Source organism: Desmodus rotundus, chromosome 3 (genome assembly GCF_022682495.2).
Source record: "Desmodus rotundus isolate HL8 chromosome 3, HLdesRot8A.1, whole genome shotgun sequence".
NCBI lineage: Eukaryota > Metazoa > Chordata > Mammalia > Chiroptera > Phyllostomidae > Desmodus > Desmodus rotundus.
This window is the reverse complement of record NC_071389.1, coordinates 197,446,040-197,464,668: the sequence shown is the minus strand read 5'-3', so window position 1 is coordinate 197,464,668 and position 18,629 is coordinate 197,446,040. Positions and strand designations below refer to the sequence as shown.

General features: G+C 47.9%; 1 protein-coding gene across 6 annotated transcripts in view; it reads left to right on the top strand.

The window, feature by feature from the left end:
* TCF20 (transcription factor 20) overlaps positions 1-18,629 on the top strand; it is a 178,052-nt gene that overhangs the window by 132,853 nt on the left and 26,570 nt on the right. For all 6 annotated transcript variants that reach the window (XM_053919641.1, XM_053919640.1, XM_053919642.2 and 3 more), the window contains one exon: positions 176-5,896. In XM_053919641.1, the coding sequence (XP_053775616.1) occupies positions 176-5,896 (5,721 nt within the window). The remainder of the gene's footprint in view (positions 1-175; positions 5,897-18,629) is intronic.

Here is an 18,629-nt window from a genome sequence, read left to right as displayed (position 1 = left end):
TGCATATTTGCATTTTCGGAAATGGGTAGGATAAGAAATAAAAGGAGGTGAAATTCAAACAGTCATTTTCACCTGGGCATCTGAATTATATCTCCTCTATCATCTAGACTTGATTTTATTTATGCTGGGGGGGGCACGTCTCACTCATATTTTCTTTCTTTTCTTTCATTTCCAGGAGGGCTGTTGGCCCGCTGCTGTGCTGCTGAACAGTATGCAGTCCTTTCGGGAACAAAGCAGTTACCACGGAAACCAGCAGAGCTACCCACAGGAGGTACACAGCTCATCCCGGCTAGAAGATTTCAGCCCTCGCCAGGCCCAGATGTTCCAGAATTTTGGGGGTGCAGGTGGCAGTACTGGCGGCAGTAGCAGCAGCAGTGGTGGTGGACGACGAGGGACAGCAGCAGCTGCAGCAGCGATGGCTAGTGAGACCTCTGGCCATCAAGGCTACCAGGGTTTCAGGAAAGAGGCTGGAGACTTCTACTACATGGCAGGCAACAAAGATCCCGTGACAACAGGCACCCCGCAGCCTCCTCAGCGAAGGCCTTCTGGGCCTGTGCAGAGCTATGGACCCCCCCAGGGGAGCAGCTTTGGCAATCAGTATGGGAGTGAGAGTCATGTGGGCCAGTTTCAAGCACAACACTCTGGCCTTGGTGGTGTATCTCACTATCAGCAGGACTACTCGGGGCCTTTCTCTCCGGGGAGTGCTCAGTACCAGCAGCAGGCTTCCAGCCAGCAGCAGCAGCAGCAAGTCCAGCAGCTGAGACAACAGCTTTACCAATCCCATCAGCCTCTGCCACAAGCCACTGGACAGCCAGCATCTGGTTCATCCCATCTGCAGCCGATGCAGCGGCCCTCAACTCTGCCATCCTCTGCCACTGGTTACCAGTTACGAGTGGGTCAATTTGGCCAGCACTACCAGTCTTCTGCTGCCTCCTCCTCCTCTTCCTCCTTCCCTTCACCACAGCGTTTCAGCCAGTCTGGTCAGAGCTATGACGGCAGTTACAGTGTGAATGCCGGATCCCAGTATGAAGGGCATAATGTGGGTTCTAATGCACAGGCTTATGGAACACAATCAAATTATAGCTATCAGCCTCAATCTATGAAAAATTTTGAGCAGGCAAAGATTCCACAAGGGACCCAGCAGGGGCAGCCACAGCAGCAGCCGCAGCAGCCGCCGCCGCCGCAGCAGCAGCAGCAGCAGCAGCAGCAGCACGCCCCGCAGCACGTGATGCAGTATACCAACGCTGCCACCAAGCTGCCCCTGCAGAGCCAGGTGGGGCAGTACAACCAGCCCGAAGTTCCTGTGAGGTCCCCAATGCAATTCCACCAGAACTTCAGCCCCATTTCTAACCCCTCCCCAGCTGCCTCTGTGGTTCAGTCTCCAAGCTGTAGCTCTACCCCATCTCCTCTAATGCAGAGTGGGGAGAATCTCCAGTGTGGGCAAGGCAGTGTGCCCATGGGTTCCAGAAACAGAATCTTACAGTTAATGCCTCAGCTTAGCCCAACCCCGTCAATGATGCCCAGTCCTAATTCTCACACTGCAGGCTTCAAAGGGTTTGGACTAGAAGGAGTGCCAGAAAAGCGACTGACGGATCCTGGGTTGAGTAGTTTGAGTGCCCTGAGTACTCAAGTGGCCAATCTTCCTAATACTGTTCAGCACATGCTACTTTCTGATGCCCTGACGCCTCAGAAGAAGACCTCCAAGAGGCCCTCCTCTTCTTCTAAGAAAGCAGATAGCTGCACAAACTCGGAAGGCTCCTCCCAGCCTGAAGAACAACTGAAGTCCCCTATGGCAGAGTCGCTGGATGGAGCCTGCTCCAGCAGTTCTGAGGATCAAGGCGAGAGAGTGAGGCAGCTGAGTGGCCAGAGCACCAGCTCTGACACCACCTACAAGGGTGGAGCCTCAGAGAAAGCTGGCTCCTCCCCAGCACAGGGTGTTCAGAATGAAGCCCCCAGGCTCAGTGCCAGCCCGGCAGCCAGAGAAGAGGCAGCCTCGCCAGGTGCTAAAGACACGCCATCATCATCTGAGGACAACCCAAAAGTCAATGAGAAGACCGTTGGAGTGATTGTCTCCCGGGAAGCCATGACGACTCGAGCAGAAAAGCCTGGTGGACAAGATAAAGGCTCCCAAGAGGATGATCCTGCAGCCACGCAAAGGCCACCCAGCACTGGTGGGGCCAAGGAAACCAGTCACACATCACTTCCACAGCCAGAGCCTCCAGCAGGAGGGGGGAAAGGAAACAAGAGCGGAGATAGTAACTCCAACCACAATGGAGAGGGCAATGGCCAGAGCGGGCACCCTGCAGTGGGCCCTGGCTTCATAGGCAGAACTGAACCTAACAAGTCTCCTGGAAGCCTGCGCTATAGTTACAAAGAAAGCTTCGGGTCAGCCATGCCAAGAAGTGTCAGTGGCTTTCCTCAGTATCCTACAGGACAAGATAAGGGGGATTTCACTGGCCATGGGGAGCGAAAGGGTAGAAATGAGAAGTTCCCCAGCCTCCTACAGGAAGTGCTTCAGGGCTACCACCACCACCCTGACCGGAGATACTCTAGGAGTGCCCAGGAGCATCAGGGCATGGCTGGTGGCCTAGAAGGAACCACGAGGCCTAATGTCTTAATTAGCCAAACCAATGAATTAGCTAGCAGGGGCATTTTGAACAAAAGCTTTGGGTCCCTATTAGAAAACCCCCACTGGGGCCCCTGGGAGAGGAAATCCAGCAGCGCTGCTCCCGAAATGAAACAGATCAATTTGGCTGACTATCCAATTCCCCGAAAGTTTGAAATAGAGCCTCAGTCATCAGCCCATGAGCCTGGGGGTTCCCTCTCTGAAAGAAGATCAGTGATCTGTGATATTTCTCCACTAAGACAGATTGTCAGGGACCCAGGGGCTCACTCACTGGGACACATGGGTGCCGACACCAGACTTGGGAGGAATGAACGTCTCAACCCAAGTTTAAGCCAGTCAGTCATTCTTCCAGGTGGCTTGGTGTCCATGGAAACAAAGCTAAAATCCCAGAGTGGGCAGATAAAAGAGGAAGACTTTGAGCAATCCAAATCCCAAGCTAGTTTCAACAATAAGAAATCTGGAGACCACTGCCATCCTGCCAGCATCAAGCACGAGTCTTACCGAGGCAACGCCAGCCCTGGTGCCGCCACGCATGACTCCATCTCAGACTATGGCCCGCAAGACAGCAGGCCTATGCCAATGCGGCGGGTCCCTGGCAGAGTGGGTGGTCGGGAGGGCATGAGGGGTCGGTCCCCTTCTCAGTATCATGATTTTTCAGAAAAATTGAAGATGTCTCCTGGGAGGAGCAGGGGTCCAGGGGGAGACCCTCATCACATGAACCCACACATGACCTTTTCAGAGAGGTCCAACAGGAGTTCATTACACGCTCCCTTTTCTCCCAACTCGGAAAGCCTGGCCTCTGCGTATCATGCAAACACTCGGGCTCATGCTTATGGGGACCCCAGCGCAGGTTTGAACTCGCAGCTCCATTACAAGAGACAGATGTACCAACAGCAACAAGAGGAATATAAAGACTGGAGCAGCAGCTCTGCTCAGGGAGTGATTGCTGCGGCCCAGCACAGGCAGGAGGGGGCCCGGAAGAGCCCGAGGCAGCAGCAGTTCCTAGACAGAGTGCGGAGCCCTCTGAAGAATGATAAAGATGGTATGATGTATGGCCCACCGATGGGGACTTACCATGACCCCAGTGGTCAGGAAAGTGGACGTTGCCTCATGCCTAGTGATGGCCTGTCTAACAAAGGCATCGAATTGAAGCACGGCTCCCAGAAGTTACAAGAATCTTGCTGGGATCTTTCTCGGCAGACTTCTCCAGCCAAAAGCAGCGGCCCTCCAGGAATGTCCAATCAAAAAAGGTACGGCCCACCCCATGAGACCGACGGCCATGGACTGGCTGAGTCCACGCAGTCATCCAAACCTAGCAATGTAATGCTGAGGCTTCCTGGTCAAGAGGATCATTCTTCTCAAAACCCCCTAATCATGAGGAGGCGCGTCCGTTCTTTTATCTCCCCCATTCCCAGTAAGAGACAGTCACAAGACTCGAAGAACAGTAACACTGAAGATAAAGGACGCCTTCTTCACCCGTCAAAAGAAGGTGCCGATAAAGCGTACAATTCCTATGCCCACCTTTCTCACAGTCAGGACTTCAAGTCCATCCCTAAGAGGGAATCCTCCAAGGACCTTCCAAGTTCAGACAGTAGAAACTGCCCTGCTGTTACCCTCACAAGTCCCGCTAAGACCAAAATACTGCCCCCACGCAAAGGACGGGGGTTGAAATTGGAAGCTATCGTTCAGAAGATCACATCCCCAAATATTAGGAGGAGTGCATCCTCGAACAGCGCAGAGGCTGGGGGAGACACGGTTACTCTGGATGACATACTGTCTTTGAAGAGTGGCCCTCCCGAAGGTGGGGGTGTGGCTGCTCAGGATGCTGAGTTGGAGAAGAGAAAAGGTGAGGTGGTATCTGACCTAGTCTGTCCAGCAAACCAGGAGTTGAACGTAGAAAAGCCTCTTGCAAGGTCTTCAGAGGAGTGGCGTGGCAGTGGGGACGACAAAGTGAAGACCGAGGCACACCCAGATGGGGTCACTGCTGGGAAGGATCTCCCTGGTGCCATGACATCCACCACCTCACAGAAGCCTGGGAGTAACCAAGGGAGACCAGACGGTTCCTTGGGTGGGGCAGCACCTCTACTCTTCCCTGACTCAAAGAATGTGCCTACAGCAGGCGGACTGGCCCCTGAGGCAAACCCTAAGGCTGAAGAGAAGGAGACGGACACAGTAACCATTTCCCCCAAACAAGAGGGTTTCCCCCCAAAGGGATATTTCCCTTCAGGAAAGAAGAAGGGGAGACCCATTGGTAGTGTGAATAAGCAAAAGAAACAGCAGCAGCCACCGCCTCCGCCCCCTCAACCCCCCCACATACCAGAAGGTTCTGCAGATGGAGAGCCAAAGCCAAAAAAGCAGAGGCAAAGGAGGGAGAGAAGGAAACCTGGGGCACAGCCAAGGAAGCGGAAAACCAAACAGGCAGTTCCCATCGTAGAACCCCAAGAACCCGAGATCAAACTAAAGTATGCCACCCAGCCACTGGATAAAAGCGATGCCAAGAACAAGTCTTTTTTCCCTTATATCCATGTAGTAAATAAGTGTGAACTTGGAGCCGTTTGTACAATCATCAACGCTGAAGAGGAAGAACAGACCAAATTGGTGAGGGGTCGGAAGGGGCAGAGGTCTCTGACCCCGCCACCCAGCAGCACTGAGAGCAAGGCGCTCCCAGCCTCGTCCTTCATGCTGCAGGGACCGGTGGTAACAGAGTCTTCTGTTATGGGGCACTTGGTCTGCTGTCTGTGCGGCAAGTGGGCCAGTTACCGGAACATGGGTGACCTCTTTGGACCCTTTTATCCCCAAGATTATGCAGCCACTCTCCCGAAGAACCCACCTCCTAAGAGAGCCACAGAAATGCAGAGCAAAGTTAAGGTACGGCACAAAAGCGCTTCCAACGGCTCCAAGACGGACACTGAGGAGGAGGAGGAGCAGCAGCAGCAGAAGGAGCAGAGGAGTCTGGCTGCCCACCCCAGGTTTAAGCGGCGACACCGCTCAGAAGACTGTGGCGGAGGCCCTCGGTCCCTGGTCCGGGGGCTCCCCTGTAAAAAAGCCACCACGGAGGGCAGCAGTGAAAAGACTGTTTTGGACTCAAAGCCCTCCATTCCCACCACTTCAGAAGGTGGCCCCGAGCTGGAGTTACAAATCCCTGAACTACCTCTTGACAGCAACGAATTTTGGGTCCATGAGGGTTGTATTCTCTGGGCCAATGGAATCTACCTGGTCTGTGGCAGGCTCTACGGCCTGCAGGAAGCGCTGGAAATAGCCAGAGAGATGGTGAGTGTGAGAAACCCTTACTGGCTTGCTCTTTTTCTTTTTGGTTCTGTTTCCTCCACCTCTACCTTATATAGTTTCAGCCTTACTATTTTATTGGAAGATTTGTTTAACTCTTATCAATAATATGTGTCCATAGGTTACAAAATCCTGCTAGTAGGTTCAGGATAGCTTATTAAAACAGACGTCCTTCTCCACCCCTCCTCAGACCAGATTCGTGACTCGTTTCTCTGCCAGCTTCCTGTTTCTAAATAGTAAGCTTTTACTGCTCCTTTTTATTTATTGACCCCTTTTCCCCCATTTTTCAATGTCTGACTCTAATACTTAGGCAGTATACTGTGGGCATAGTTGCTTTCTTCTAAAACCTACCATTTCTCTAGAATTACTAATTCATGCTATTATTTGCTTTTTATTTTGGGGGGCCACACCTTTCCAATTCAGACTTTGCAATTGGGATATTTATCCTGTAGGTCTGTTCATAACCTTGAACTGGGGTTTGTCCCCTTCGCTCACTTCTTTCCCCAGCAAGTGCTCCTTCCTTAACCCTGTGTCCTCACCTTTCTTAGTCTGGGCCCTCACTTAACGGAGTTCATTGTCCTTTTGCCGGTTCCTGAGAAGGGCGCGTGGGAGGCACACATGTTGACGTGTGTGTGCTGAAAACGCCTTCGTGCCAGCCAAGTGGAACTGAAGGTTGGCTGGGCATCGGGTTCTAGATTCGAAATCGCTCTCGCACTGTCTTGGCATCATGACCCCTGGCTTGTCCTGAGGCTTCTAGGGCCGCAGTCCAGAGGGCTGGGGCTCCGATTTCCAGTCGTTGCATGTGCGTGTCTGTCCTCTCCAGGCAGGTTTGAGGGTCTTCTCTTGTTCCTCAGGGTCTGACATCTCGACATGACAGGCCTTGAGGCTAATCTTTCCTTCACTGCGCTAGCCGTTTGGGGAGGGTTTGCCACCTGTAAAACTCCGTTCTTTCAGTTGAGGACGTTTGTCGTGTGTTACTTCCTGGGTAACTTCTTTCCCTCCCTTTTTTCTCTGTTCTCTCTTTCTGGAATTCTGGTTAACTAGGGGTATTGTACCTCCAGGATTGATCCTCTGGCTTTATCTTTTCTCTGCTGTTCCTGTGTTTTCTCTCTCTCTGCATTTTTGTCCTAATTTCTCCATGATTTCTTCAGTTTTCTCATCTAACCTTTTATTTACTTATCTTAATTTCTGATATCCTGAAAAGATTTTTTTCTCTGGTTTCCAGCCCGTCTTGCACCCCTGACTTTCTGAGACGCTGCCTTCCCAGGCTCTCTGCCGCACGGGGCTGGCTTGCTAGCGCCTCCTCCACTGCGCTCACTCCTCTCTGCTTCCTTTCAGTCGCTGAATAACTTACTCTTTGTCTCTTCTATTTTCAGCTGCCAGAATTTGGACATCTCTTGTGTGATATTTGTTCCTTTTCCATTCTTCATGTCCTCATGAATTTGTCTTACAAGTTTATCCTATTTTTGTGGGAAGGAAACAGATGTGTAAATGTATGCTTGGTCTACAATATGTAATCAGATGAGAGTTTTTTATGTTAATTTATGTTTAAAACTTATAGTTGACAGTTACACAAATGACTTTCAATCATAGTTAATAAGGATTTATCAGCCAGAGTCATAGTATTCTTAGACACTTTTTCCTATCCTCTCCTTTTTACTACCCCCCCCTTCCAGCTCCCCCCAAAGCACACTGTATTTTATCATTGCGTTATGCCCAGAATTTGTAACAGTGTCTGGTAAAAAGGAAGTACTCAAACTATAGTGGGAAAAAAATTGTAATTAATGTGAAATTTATGTATGTATTTTAAATTAGAACATTCTAATTGTCATACAAAGGGTCGTCTTTCCTACTAAGACCCCATACACCTGGTATTTCTTCTGTTTCCTCTCCTGTCTCCGTCATTAATGTCACTCCCAAACCCCAAGTTTTGAAAAAGATTTACTTCTTAGACACAGTGACATTTCAAAATGCAGAAATCCTAAAGGGATATAACATTTAAGACCCTGAAGTACAAAATTCTTCAACATAGTTCATTTCTGATCACGTAGTAACCCATTAATCGTCTTGTCCCAGTTTATGGCCTGCTTGCCAGCTCTCCTCTCGAAGTTAGAGTATTTGGTGGGTTGATTTGTTTTGTTTTTTTGTTACTTTTTGGTGCGTGTCCCTGTCCATCCACTAGAGTTTTATTTCAACATAGATTATTACTAACATCTCTCAGAGTAATTTTTATTTGTAAACTTCCAAACATTCTATATAATAGTTGGTAACCAGTCATGAGTAGGCTGATGCTGCCTAGCAAAGCCCTAGATCCTGTGTCTCAGTCCAAGTCCAGTTTCTAGAAAGTAGAAGGAGCCCGACGCTGGTGCGACCGCCCTGAATCACAGTGCCCTTCGTCCCCAGGAGTTTGGTGAACACTCAGGCTGCATTTGTAAATTCATAATCAGAAATCCATGTCTTCATAAATTGACAGTTTTAGTCTATTACTTGTCAACTTCGATCCCAAAATAAAATCTGAATGTTATAATTGGCACATCATCCATGCCCCACAACTTGTATCAACTAGATGGTTAAAATAACATGAAACATTTTTGGAAGATAACATTGAAAGTAACTTTTTGGGGGTTTTGGGGTTTTTTTTACAATATTCATTGTAGCCTCAGCTGTTTCATAAGTGCTTCAATTAGTCATGTGATCTTGACAGATACAGAGCTGGACTGCTTCATTCGAAGATGGAAGGGGTAAAAACAGGTGTTTTTGTCCCTATACCGCTATATAACATAGTCTCTACACCTAGATTTTTTAGTTCTCTGACAGTTCCATCAGGGCTGCAGGTTTCACCATCTGCTTTAATAATAGGTTTCAGAACACAGTTGACCAATCTTTTTTTTTTAATTGATATGATTACATATAACATATTAGTTTTCTGACCAAACTTAAATCTCATACTGCAGCTTTAAGCTTATTTCCTTACATCGTACCCACTCACTTTGCCAGTGCCCTTTGAAAATACTAACTTTCTAGCCCTGGCCAGTGCTAGGTCACCGGTTCAGTCCCCAGCTGGGTCACGTGTCTGGGTTGCGAATTTGGTCCCTGGTCAGGGCGCATACGGAAGGCAGCCAGTCGATGTTTCACTCTCGTACTGATGTTCCTCTCCCTCCCTTTCTCCCTCCTTTCCCCCTCTAAAAAAATAATAATAATAAAAAATACTAACTTTCTCTTTCCTCAATTCTATTTTACATGCCCCTTTTAGAATAGAATGCTAGCACTGTATATTGAATTTAATATTTTAAAAAATTTTTATTTATCTTTAGAGGGAGAAAGAGAGAGAGAGAGAAACATTGATGTGCGAGAGATACATCTATCGGTTTCCTCTCGCACGACCCCAACTGGGGGCTGGGCCCACAACCCAGGCCTGTGCCCTGACCAGGAATTGAACCAGCGACCTTTCAGTTCGCAGCCCGGTACTCAGTCTACTGAGACACACCAGCCAGGGCTAAACTTAATTTTTCAAAAGACTAGCACATCTGTTTCATTCTCACAAGCCACCCCGTGAGGCAGGAAGAGAGAACATACCATTCCATCACCCTTAGAATACGGGGTGACTGCACTGTAGTGACACACGCTCAGGCCTAGCGATGTGCTGGTTTCTTTTTTCATTTTTTTTTATTGTTGTTCAAGTACAGTTGTCTCCATTTTCCCCCCTCGTGCTGTGTTGATGTTACAAATGATTTAAAAAGTTACCCCTCTTGGTTCTTTGAGCTGGTGCTCCACTACAACTACAAGCTCCTTTTCCGTTTTGTCTGACTTTTGTCTCCTTTAGTTAATGTACTTGAGAGCAAATTAAAATTACACTAACTTGCCTTCTTTCATTTGATCAATGGTGTTTCAATTTGTCAAGGTCACTTTGAGTCTACTTTTATCTTGGGTTTTAGCAGGTGGATTCAATTTTGGTCTGCTTAATAGGCATACTCTCAACCCTATCGTGTTGAGATGCAGCCACATGTCTTTTTAGAGATCCATTTTGGCCTGTGTATCTATCAGGTGTTTTGACAAGCATGATATTATAACAAAATAATACAAAGTCCTCATGAGACAATAGCTCCTCTCCTTGCAAGTGTCCCACTACTATGAAAATTGCTGAAAACCAGAACATTCTTGTACAGAAACCTGTACTTTCCTTCCTGTTCTGAGTGGGACTGAATCCATTCATCCCTGCACAGTCCTCTTTGGTTTCATCTAACTTTGACCTCTGCCTGCTTACCTTGGTGTGATTTATATGTGAATCCCCAGTGACCTGTGGCATGGGTGCCTTGACGGAGTTAATTACCTCTAAACAGGCATACCTCAGACTTGGTATGTAAAAACCACCTTTGATGCATTGAGGAAGGGGAAGGCCTTCCTAAAGGGTTGTGGCAGCAGGCGGGGGTCTGGTGACCGTGGATCTCTGGTGGGTCCCTTGCCAGCGCAACCCAGCTTTGCCCCCGTGCTTGGGAGAGCTGCCTGCACCTGTTCCGGTCCCCTCCTCCCAGACCTAGGCTGACAGCGCCCCTTCTAAAGAGATTAACAGCCACCATGGGGACATTTTCATCTTTTTTTTTTACCCCCCAGAGTATGTTAAAGAACTGGTTTTAGGTTAATTTTTTTTGGATCAGTTATTACAGATTATATTTTAAAAGTTTGTTTTTAATGCAAGTTTAAATAATAGAAAAAATTTATCTTGCCCAATATAACAGGCTAATATCCTCCTTGATTTACTTCAAATTATGTCAAAAAACATGATTTAATAAGTATAAAAACATTAATACATTGATTACATTATGAAAATGTGACTGCATGTTAAAACAACAAAAGCAGGTCAGTTCCTCTCTCTGGTTATCTGTAAAATAAGGGATTTATCCTCCATGCTCCGTGACTGCCCATCTGTGTGCTCCTTAAGTTAGCAGCCTAGCAAGGCTGCCACCAGCCCAGGACCTGTGTTTAACTCCAGTGCCCCTCCCCGTCACACATGCCCCACAGGGACCTCCCTGGACCCCCTCTGCTCCAGCCCTCCCTCAGACGTTCCCACACTCTCTTCATTCCCCTCTCCGGCCTCCTCACACGCCCTCCCTCCCCAGCCGCACTCTCCAGCAGGCCCTTGGTCTTTGTTATCAGAGTTCACACTCCCGTCACAGTCACATCAGGGCACCCGCCTGTCCACCTCTCTGTTCCCGTGGCTCTCGGCATATAGCAGAGAACTGTGTCGTTATCTTACTACCTATTTTTCTCAACACCTACCTCTTCTTTTTTATCACTGCACAGTGACCTTGAGACTAAACTTGCAGAGAAAGGGTTAATTTCCTTGCAGCATTTGGCTTTTCTAAATTCTGAGGAATCTCCTGAAATTTGCAGTCTTGAATTTTATTGTCTATATTACCTTACAGAACAAATTGTGACAAATTGGAAGACTCTTAATTTTCCTACAGTCTGTTTCTTCATTTCATTTAGGGGTGGAGAGATGATGAGAGAAGAGTTGCACCCAATTTTAGAGTAAAACTTGTAAGGGGTAGGCTATGCTTTGAAAATGCTGAAGGACTCTTAACGAAGAATATTGACAGGTCACTGTTTATTAGGCCAAATAATTCATTCCTGTCATGTAAACTAGTTCCTGCGAATATATTAAAAGAGCCAGCAGGATCAGACGACATGTCAAGGTGGATATTCATTTCAGTTCAATAAACATCTGAGTCCTTGCTAGAAAGCCAATACAAATGTGAAGTTAGCGTGCTGTAAGGGACCTTGGCTCGTTTTGTAGGAGATGCGCCTCGGGCTGGGTCCCTCAGCTGATGTGTGAGGAGAAGCCCTGGTCCTGGTCCCCTCGGGAAGCTTTGTGTGATTCGTGGGAAAGCAGGCGTTGGCCCCAGCAGTTCCTGTACAGGGCCTGGAGGTTTCCAGAAGGTGTTGCCCAGTTCCTAGGCCCCAGATGAGGCCAGCTTTGCAGGACCCTGAAGGCTGGCAACTGCAGACCAGTTTCGTTCCATCTTCCCATTCTTGGAAAAAGTCTGATCAGGGAAAATCTAGTCAGCTTAATAGTTGCCCTCAGAGCTTCCCCTCAGCTCCTGCCTCTGCAGGGGGCAGGGGCCGCGGAGGAGAGCGCCCTGGAGTCACAGTGCCTCCTTTGAACTGCTAGCTGGTCCCTTGCTCAAGTCCTGTGACCTCTGTCCTCCCTCCTCGCCTGTGAAATTTGGAAACTAATACACTGACTGTAAAGAAGGCTGTCACGCGCACGAAATGAGCTGCTCTTTGGAAAGTGCGGAGGGGAAAGGGTTTGGGGAGCACCCTGGGCTGGCGTCTGCCCGAGGGTGCTGTCCTCGCGAGTGGCTGTGGTGAGCGCTGGTTCCTGTCATTCAGCTGGCCCGGCAAGCTGCAGCTTGTGTGTCGCCCAGACCCTAGGGGGTCTCCCCAGGAGTGTCCAGAACTCACCCTCAGCGTGTGGGACACATTTTCTTCTCATTTTTACTCTTGTGAATAACAAGTTTTGGGAGAACAGGGTGTATGGTATTTAAGGTGCAATATTAATTACCCTCGGGAACTGGATTCTTCGAAGGAGAGGAGGAAAAAGGGAGGGAATACATAAAATCTACCTTGCACATTAAGTAAGAGCCTTAATATTCTCGTGGGTTGTAAAGTTCTGATAGTGATTACCTAAGGCCAAAGTAAAGCGGCTACGGGATCACAGAGTTGTTATTTAAGTAAACACGTTGACAGGTCAGCTCTCTACGAGAGATCCAAAATAATTAATTCATGCGATGATTCAGGACAACCACACTCGACCTCCCCCACCCCAAATAGTTACTCTGTATAGTATCTGTGGACTACAGTACTGTCTGCGGCAACCTAAGGAGTTAGCCTTTCATTTATGGGCCATGCGAAACCACTAGCGATTCCCAGCAAGTCAAATCACAGGGTCAGCTGCGTGTGTTGTAAAGGAGGCTCCAGAAAGACTTAGAGGTGAGAAGCAGGCAGTCCAGTGGAGAGGCTGTGGCACTAATTTGCACAAAGAGATGATAAAGGAGTAAGTGGTGGTAAAGGGAACCAGGAGTGGACAGATAACTAGAAACATTTTGGAATTTAAAGTTAGGCGGATAAAGGACAGTGAGGAAATGAAGCTGAGGCTTCTAGCTCCACAAGCAGGCGGGTGGTGGGATGGGGCTGGGTAAGAAGACTCCAGTAGCAGACAGGGACGGGGGTGCGGAAGGGAGACACTGTGTTTCGTGGCTAACGTGTAGCCGCGGAAGAAGACGTTAGGGGTGCAGGCCTAACATGCATGTTCAGATCAGTCAGCACTCTAGGTCTCTAGTGCAGTGTTTTTTTTTTTAATAAGGACTGCTTGATTTTTATTTAGCTTTTCGAATAGATAAAACTGGTAAACTTTTAAATCCAAGTTGCTAAAAAGGCGGGGGTAGGGGAGGAAATCAGATCTGTCTCGTGGGGTTTTTTTGTGTGTTTTTAATCCTACATAGAGAACCCTGAAAAGGTATCAAAGAAATTAGGCAATTATTATAATTATTGCCTAAAATGCAAAGAGATAATTTGCTGGTTTGGGTTTTCTATAACTTCCTCGAGATACTGACATTATTGACAACTTAGCATTGCATTTAATTATAATGAGAAAAAGCAGGCAGGAAACATCCCTTTCCTGCACCTGGAAAAAAGCTCTGCTGTGCCCAGTAGCACCCCACTCTCTCAAGCATTCCAGAGTGCAGCTCGAGACCTGTGTGGGTTGAGTTGAGCCTAGACAGAGAGCATGTACTTGACTGTGAAGTCAGATAGGCTCTGAGGTCGAGTGTCCGTGTCGATGGACACTTTCTGAGGGCCTGAGTCAGGTGCGTGCTCGGGAAACACGGGGAAGGGCCCAGGAAGAGCAGATGTGACGGGATGGCCACGGGGTCTGGAGGAGGGAGGCTCCTGGGCACTGGAACATGAAATGCCTTTTATGAAGGTGTTACAGATTACTTGCATAAAGGTGAGTAATAATAATGTTACTCACATTGTAAAACTAATAGAACTGTAAGCCAGTCCATCACAGTTCTGAGAACCCAACAGATTTGCCTCTTTTCCAGATTTGGTCCATGTGCTTATTCTACGAGACCTAACAGAGTGTAATAACGACTGCCAGCATGCATGGGGTGATTGCAAAGCACTGTCTGCGCATCATCACCCTTAAACCTCAAAACAGCCCTCGGAGGTGGGTCTCATCTGGCTGCTAGACAGGACCGAGGTCTCCCCATTGTGCTGCAGAGACAAGTCTGTGTTGCCTTTTCACCTAATTTTGTGATATCTTTTGTGCAGCACTAAACATTTTTATTCATGGAGTTTTATTTGGGGGGAAATTTCCAGGTGTTGAACTGCTAAGTCAAAAAAGTGTGAACATTTTATTTTATGGTTTTTGATAGATATCTTGTGGCTTTACCAAAAAGGGTCATCGTGAGCCATAGTCACCCACAGGTACATGTGAGCACACATGTTACTACAACCCCAATGACATTGGGTATTCTTTTTAAATATTCAGTTTTATTTTTTTAATTTTATCTCTTGTTGGTGATATTGCTACTGTTTCCTATTAATTTAGGTCCTTGCTTCAGAAGCGCCACCTAAATGAAGTGTTAGGAGAGCTCTTAGGTAAAGCCTCCTCACCTATAAATAGGATGATGACAGAGGACTGTTGGGGGTAAAGTTAACCTCGCTGGAGATCAGGTAACTTCCTTGGTGGGTACTGAAATATCCCTAGAGGCTGTAGAGTTGAGGTCGCTTTAAAGGAACTGTACCTACTACGGGCTCTAGAAGGTGTCCTCACGTGTCACTTTAGTAAAGATGTGTCCAGTCATTAAGCTTATTGGGTAGAAGTGAAACTGAAGAGAAAACTCAGCCCCGTGTAACCTGTGCCCGTAAGCCAGGTACAGTGGAGTGGTTTGGGCTGTATGCGCTTCGGAGCTGACACTTGATTCGAACATGCTGGCAGCAGAGTGTTGTGATGTGCCCGCTGAGAACGGAACTGGAGAACTGCTGCAGAGGCAGCTGCATGCATAAGCCCAAGGTCAACAGAAGCAGCATTTCCGATTCTGAAGTGGTGCCGGTCCCTCCTGATGGGAGCGGCCCCCCAGCTGCAGCGCCAGCAGCGGTGCTGGCGGTTCATTCCTCACGGTTCCCCACGCGCTAGAGGCACACTGTCTAGTAAAACGGAAGTTCACCTGGCTGCTCTCAGGCACACTCAGTGTGCCCGGCTCTGTCGCGATTCGGGTCGTTCAGACTTGGAAAACAGTGTCTTGAAGTTGAATTTTGGTTCAGGCAGATGTGAGGTGTAAACCCTCAGTTTGCTGGAAAGTTATTTTGGTGTGTGTTTGTTTTGTTTTTTATGTTTCAAAAAAACTCTTTAAAGCTGCTGGTTTGGTGGGATAGTAGTTCATTAAGATAAGAAACAGGATAATTGCCAGATGGTTCTCTTTACTTGTTTCTAGCTAGAGTTCCCTCTGGAAGGAATCAAAATACATTAGCGCTTTGAAAGAGCAGCCCTCAAAAACGAAATATGTTTGCTGACACAAGACTTTTCACCTCCCAGCAGGCCTGGGCATTTTAACACACCGTTGTTCATGAAAAGCACATTGGTTTAAAAAAACAGCTCACCTGTCACCTGGCTCCCCAGACAGCAAGTCCCAGCACTCCCGTTATATACCTGTGTTACCACTCAGCACTGTGTATTGTGACCGTCTTTTTCCCTGGATGAGTCCCCCAGGGACAGCATCAGCCCGGGTCCCCCGTGGTGCCCGACACAGTGCAGGGTGAACCTGCAACTAGCAGGCTCTCTTAAGAAAGAAATGTGATGAGCAAATAACAGCTGGTGGTAGGAGGTGGGCCATTGGATGCCACTTAAAGTGTTTAGTACTAAAAGCAAGTAACAGCCCTAGCCGGGTGGCTCAGTCGGTTGGAGCGTCGTCCTGTACACCAAAAGCTTGCAGGTTCAATTCCCTGTGAAGGCACATACCTAGGTTGCAGGTTCGATCCCCAGTCAGGGCGCATATGGGAGGCAACCGATTGACGTGTGTCTCTCACGTGGAAGTGGTCTAATGAGCCAGCCTTTGAGACCAGAGAGCGTTTTAGACAGAGGGTCCAGGGGCTGCAGGAAGGAAGGGAAACAGTGCCAGCATGGTGAGACGGTAGTGCATAAGGGAGAGGGTGACGAGGTGGGAGAGGTCGGCTGCAGCCTGCGGCCTCTGTGGGCAGGAACGGAAACAGGGCAGGTGGGCGAGTGGGGTGCCATCTCCTGAAGTAGGAATGCTTGGAGGAGGAAAAGGCTTGGTGGAGAATTCAGGAGGGGTATCATGTTTTGTTAAGTCTGAGAGGCTCCTTAGACAGCCAGGTGAAGTGTGGCCATTTCAGAATCCAGGCATTTGGATGAGTTCCTTAGCTCAGATCAGCACTGTGTAAATGCCGCAAGGGGCGGGTGTGTGAGCGCGGAGAAACTGACCAAGGGGAAAGGTGAGTCAGGCAGGCTCATGGAGGTAATAATGCCTGGGCTCCCCTATCGGGACAGTGTAAGGGATAAAATGGAATATGTCAAGGCAGTTGATTGACAATCAAACTTGAAGGTGGGGGAGGTTAAGTGTTGAATTTAGTCAAGATTTCTAATCCTGATCCTGTTACTTCCAAGTTTCCGTTTTCTTTAGCTGTTGATGTGAGGATTGGCCTCTTCCTAAGGATCTTCCTACTCTGGGGTTAAGTTTCTAAAACACACAAAAATGTGTCCATATCCACGAAGATGGATGGAGCCCATCGTTCACAAACTTTCTTAGGGATGAGAAACACCTGGGATGCCGCGTGATCAGAGGGGTGGCGTCCACCGTGTTCGTGGTTAACACGCGCTTCCAGAAACTGCAAGAAACCCGGTGTGGAGCTAGTCAGCTAGAGATAGATCGTAGGCTAGTCCGCTAACTTCGGTACCAGTTACCATTCTAGGGTTGGACCAAGTTCTTCCTTCCAGGACAGGGTTTCTGGGAAGAAAAGGCAAGGGGATTAAAAGCACCGCTGTGGGAGCCAGGCGACCCGAAGTGCCCTGTGAGGGATCTCACACATTATCACCTCATTAAGTGACCCATAAAGCAGCCTGCAAGAGAGGCTGTGGGGGCTGGCAGGCTGGCCCCAGGGCGTGGAGACCAGCGGCCCTCTGGAAGGTTGCATTGGCAGGGGCTGAAATCCGCCAGTGCTTGCGAGTTTTTTTAGAGTCCTTTCTGCTGGAACTCCATCCCATATACAGCCTCTGCTGTCTGTTCTTCTCAGGCCGCCCCTGCTCTTGAACTTCCGGGAATACACCTCGTAAATAGTTCAGTGGAGAGGATGAGCAGATGGAAGGATTGGTGAGGTGGAACTAGGCAGGGCGGCAGTAAAGATAAGAAAGCCCTCCAGAGCCTAGAGTTTGGAGCTGCTTTGGAGATTTAAGTTCCAGTGTAAGCTGCTCGGTGTTTGAAATTTTGTTAAAGGAGGCCTATTGTGGCAGTCGGTTTGTCATTTCTGCTACTGAAATTGTAAACAGCTAAATCTGGGTGCCTTGCAAATGAGCAGCTCCCGTCATTGGCTTTCTGGAAGCATAGACCCAACTCCTGGGTGGGATGAGCCCAGGAGAGGAGCGGGGTTGGTTATACAGCCAGTCACTCTCCTGGCAGGTAATTTCTTTTACAAGATGCCTTTTTAGATTCAGAAAACACAAAAGGTGATTATTTCACTGTATAAGCCAATCCATGGTTTGAGCAAAAGGTAAAATAAAAAGAAACCAGTACACAGTCTTGGGCAACCTAAATTTCAACTTTTCAAACTCTGTAAGCATTTATCTCCATACTTAGAGAAAAGGCCATTCCCTTTCTTAGTGCTGCTGGTGCTCCTACTCCTGTGGGCTCCTGCCTTTTCCCTAGTTTTCCACAGACGCGCTAATTACCAACCGCAACCTCCGGAACTCCTGGCCCCTCCTTTTTAGCTGCTTAAAGGACACAAACCACTTTTCTTCTTAATGCATAAAAACTCTCCTAGACAGAATATGTTTTCGACAAAGTTACCACTTTCTTCTCCGGCTAGAAAAGAAAACTTCTGACTAGAACTATTTGAATGGAGTACATGTACCTGTGGGTAAGATAAAGTGCAAACTGTTTCAGGAAAAAGCCAGGTCTGGATAAAAAAGCCAGGGAAGCATCCTGTGTCGTGAAATCTGTGTTGACTCTTTGATAAGTAGAGTTATGAAGAATATGGATTAACAATATACATTTTGTGCAAGAGAAAAACGATTAAACCAAATCTGATTTCTAATGCTTTAATATCCTAAAGGTAGAGGTAAAGACCGGTTTTTAACTTAAATTGTGGCAAGTGGAAGCATTTTATTTGGGAAATTGCTTTATTTTGCTTTGGTTGCCTCCAAAATTTCTCATTGTTGAACCGGAAGACTGTAAACCCAAGAGAATTAGAGCTAGGGAATTCTGGGACATTTAAAACCTGCCGCAAGTAGCCAGCATCAGTGTCGTCGCATCCACAGTTCATTCCGTATGTGACCCTACACAGTTCCAGCTTTGTGGGCACCTTGGTAGAAGTAATCACTAGTCCCTGTGCCAGTGCTTGTCCAGAAAACATTATCATCAGTAAAAAGTGTCTGTATTAAAGTAGGTAGTTGAGGGCGGGAATAAAAAGTGGTTAAATACTG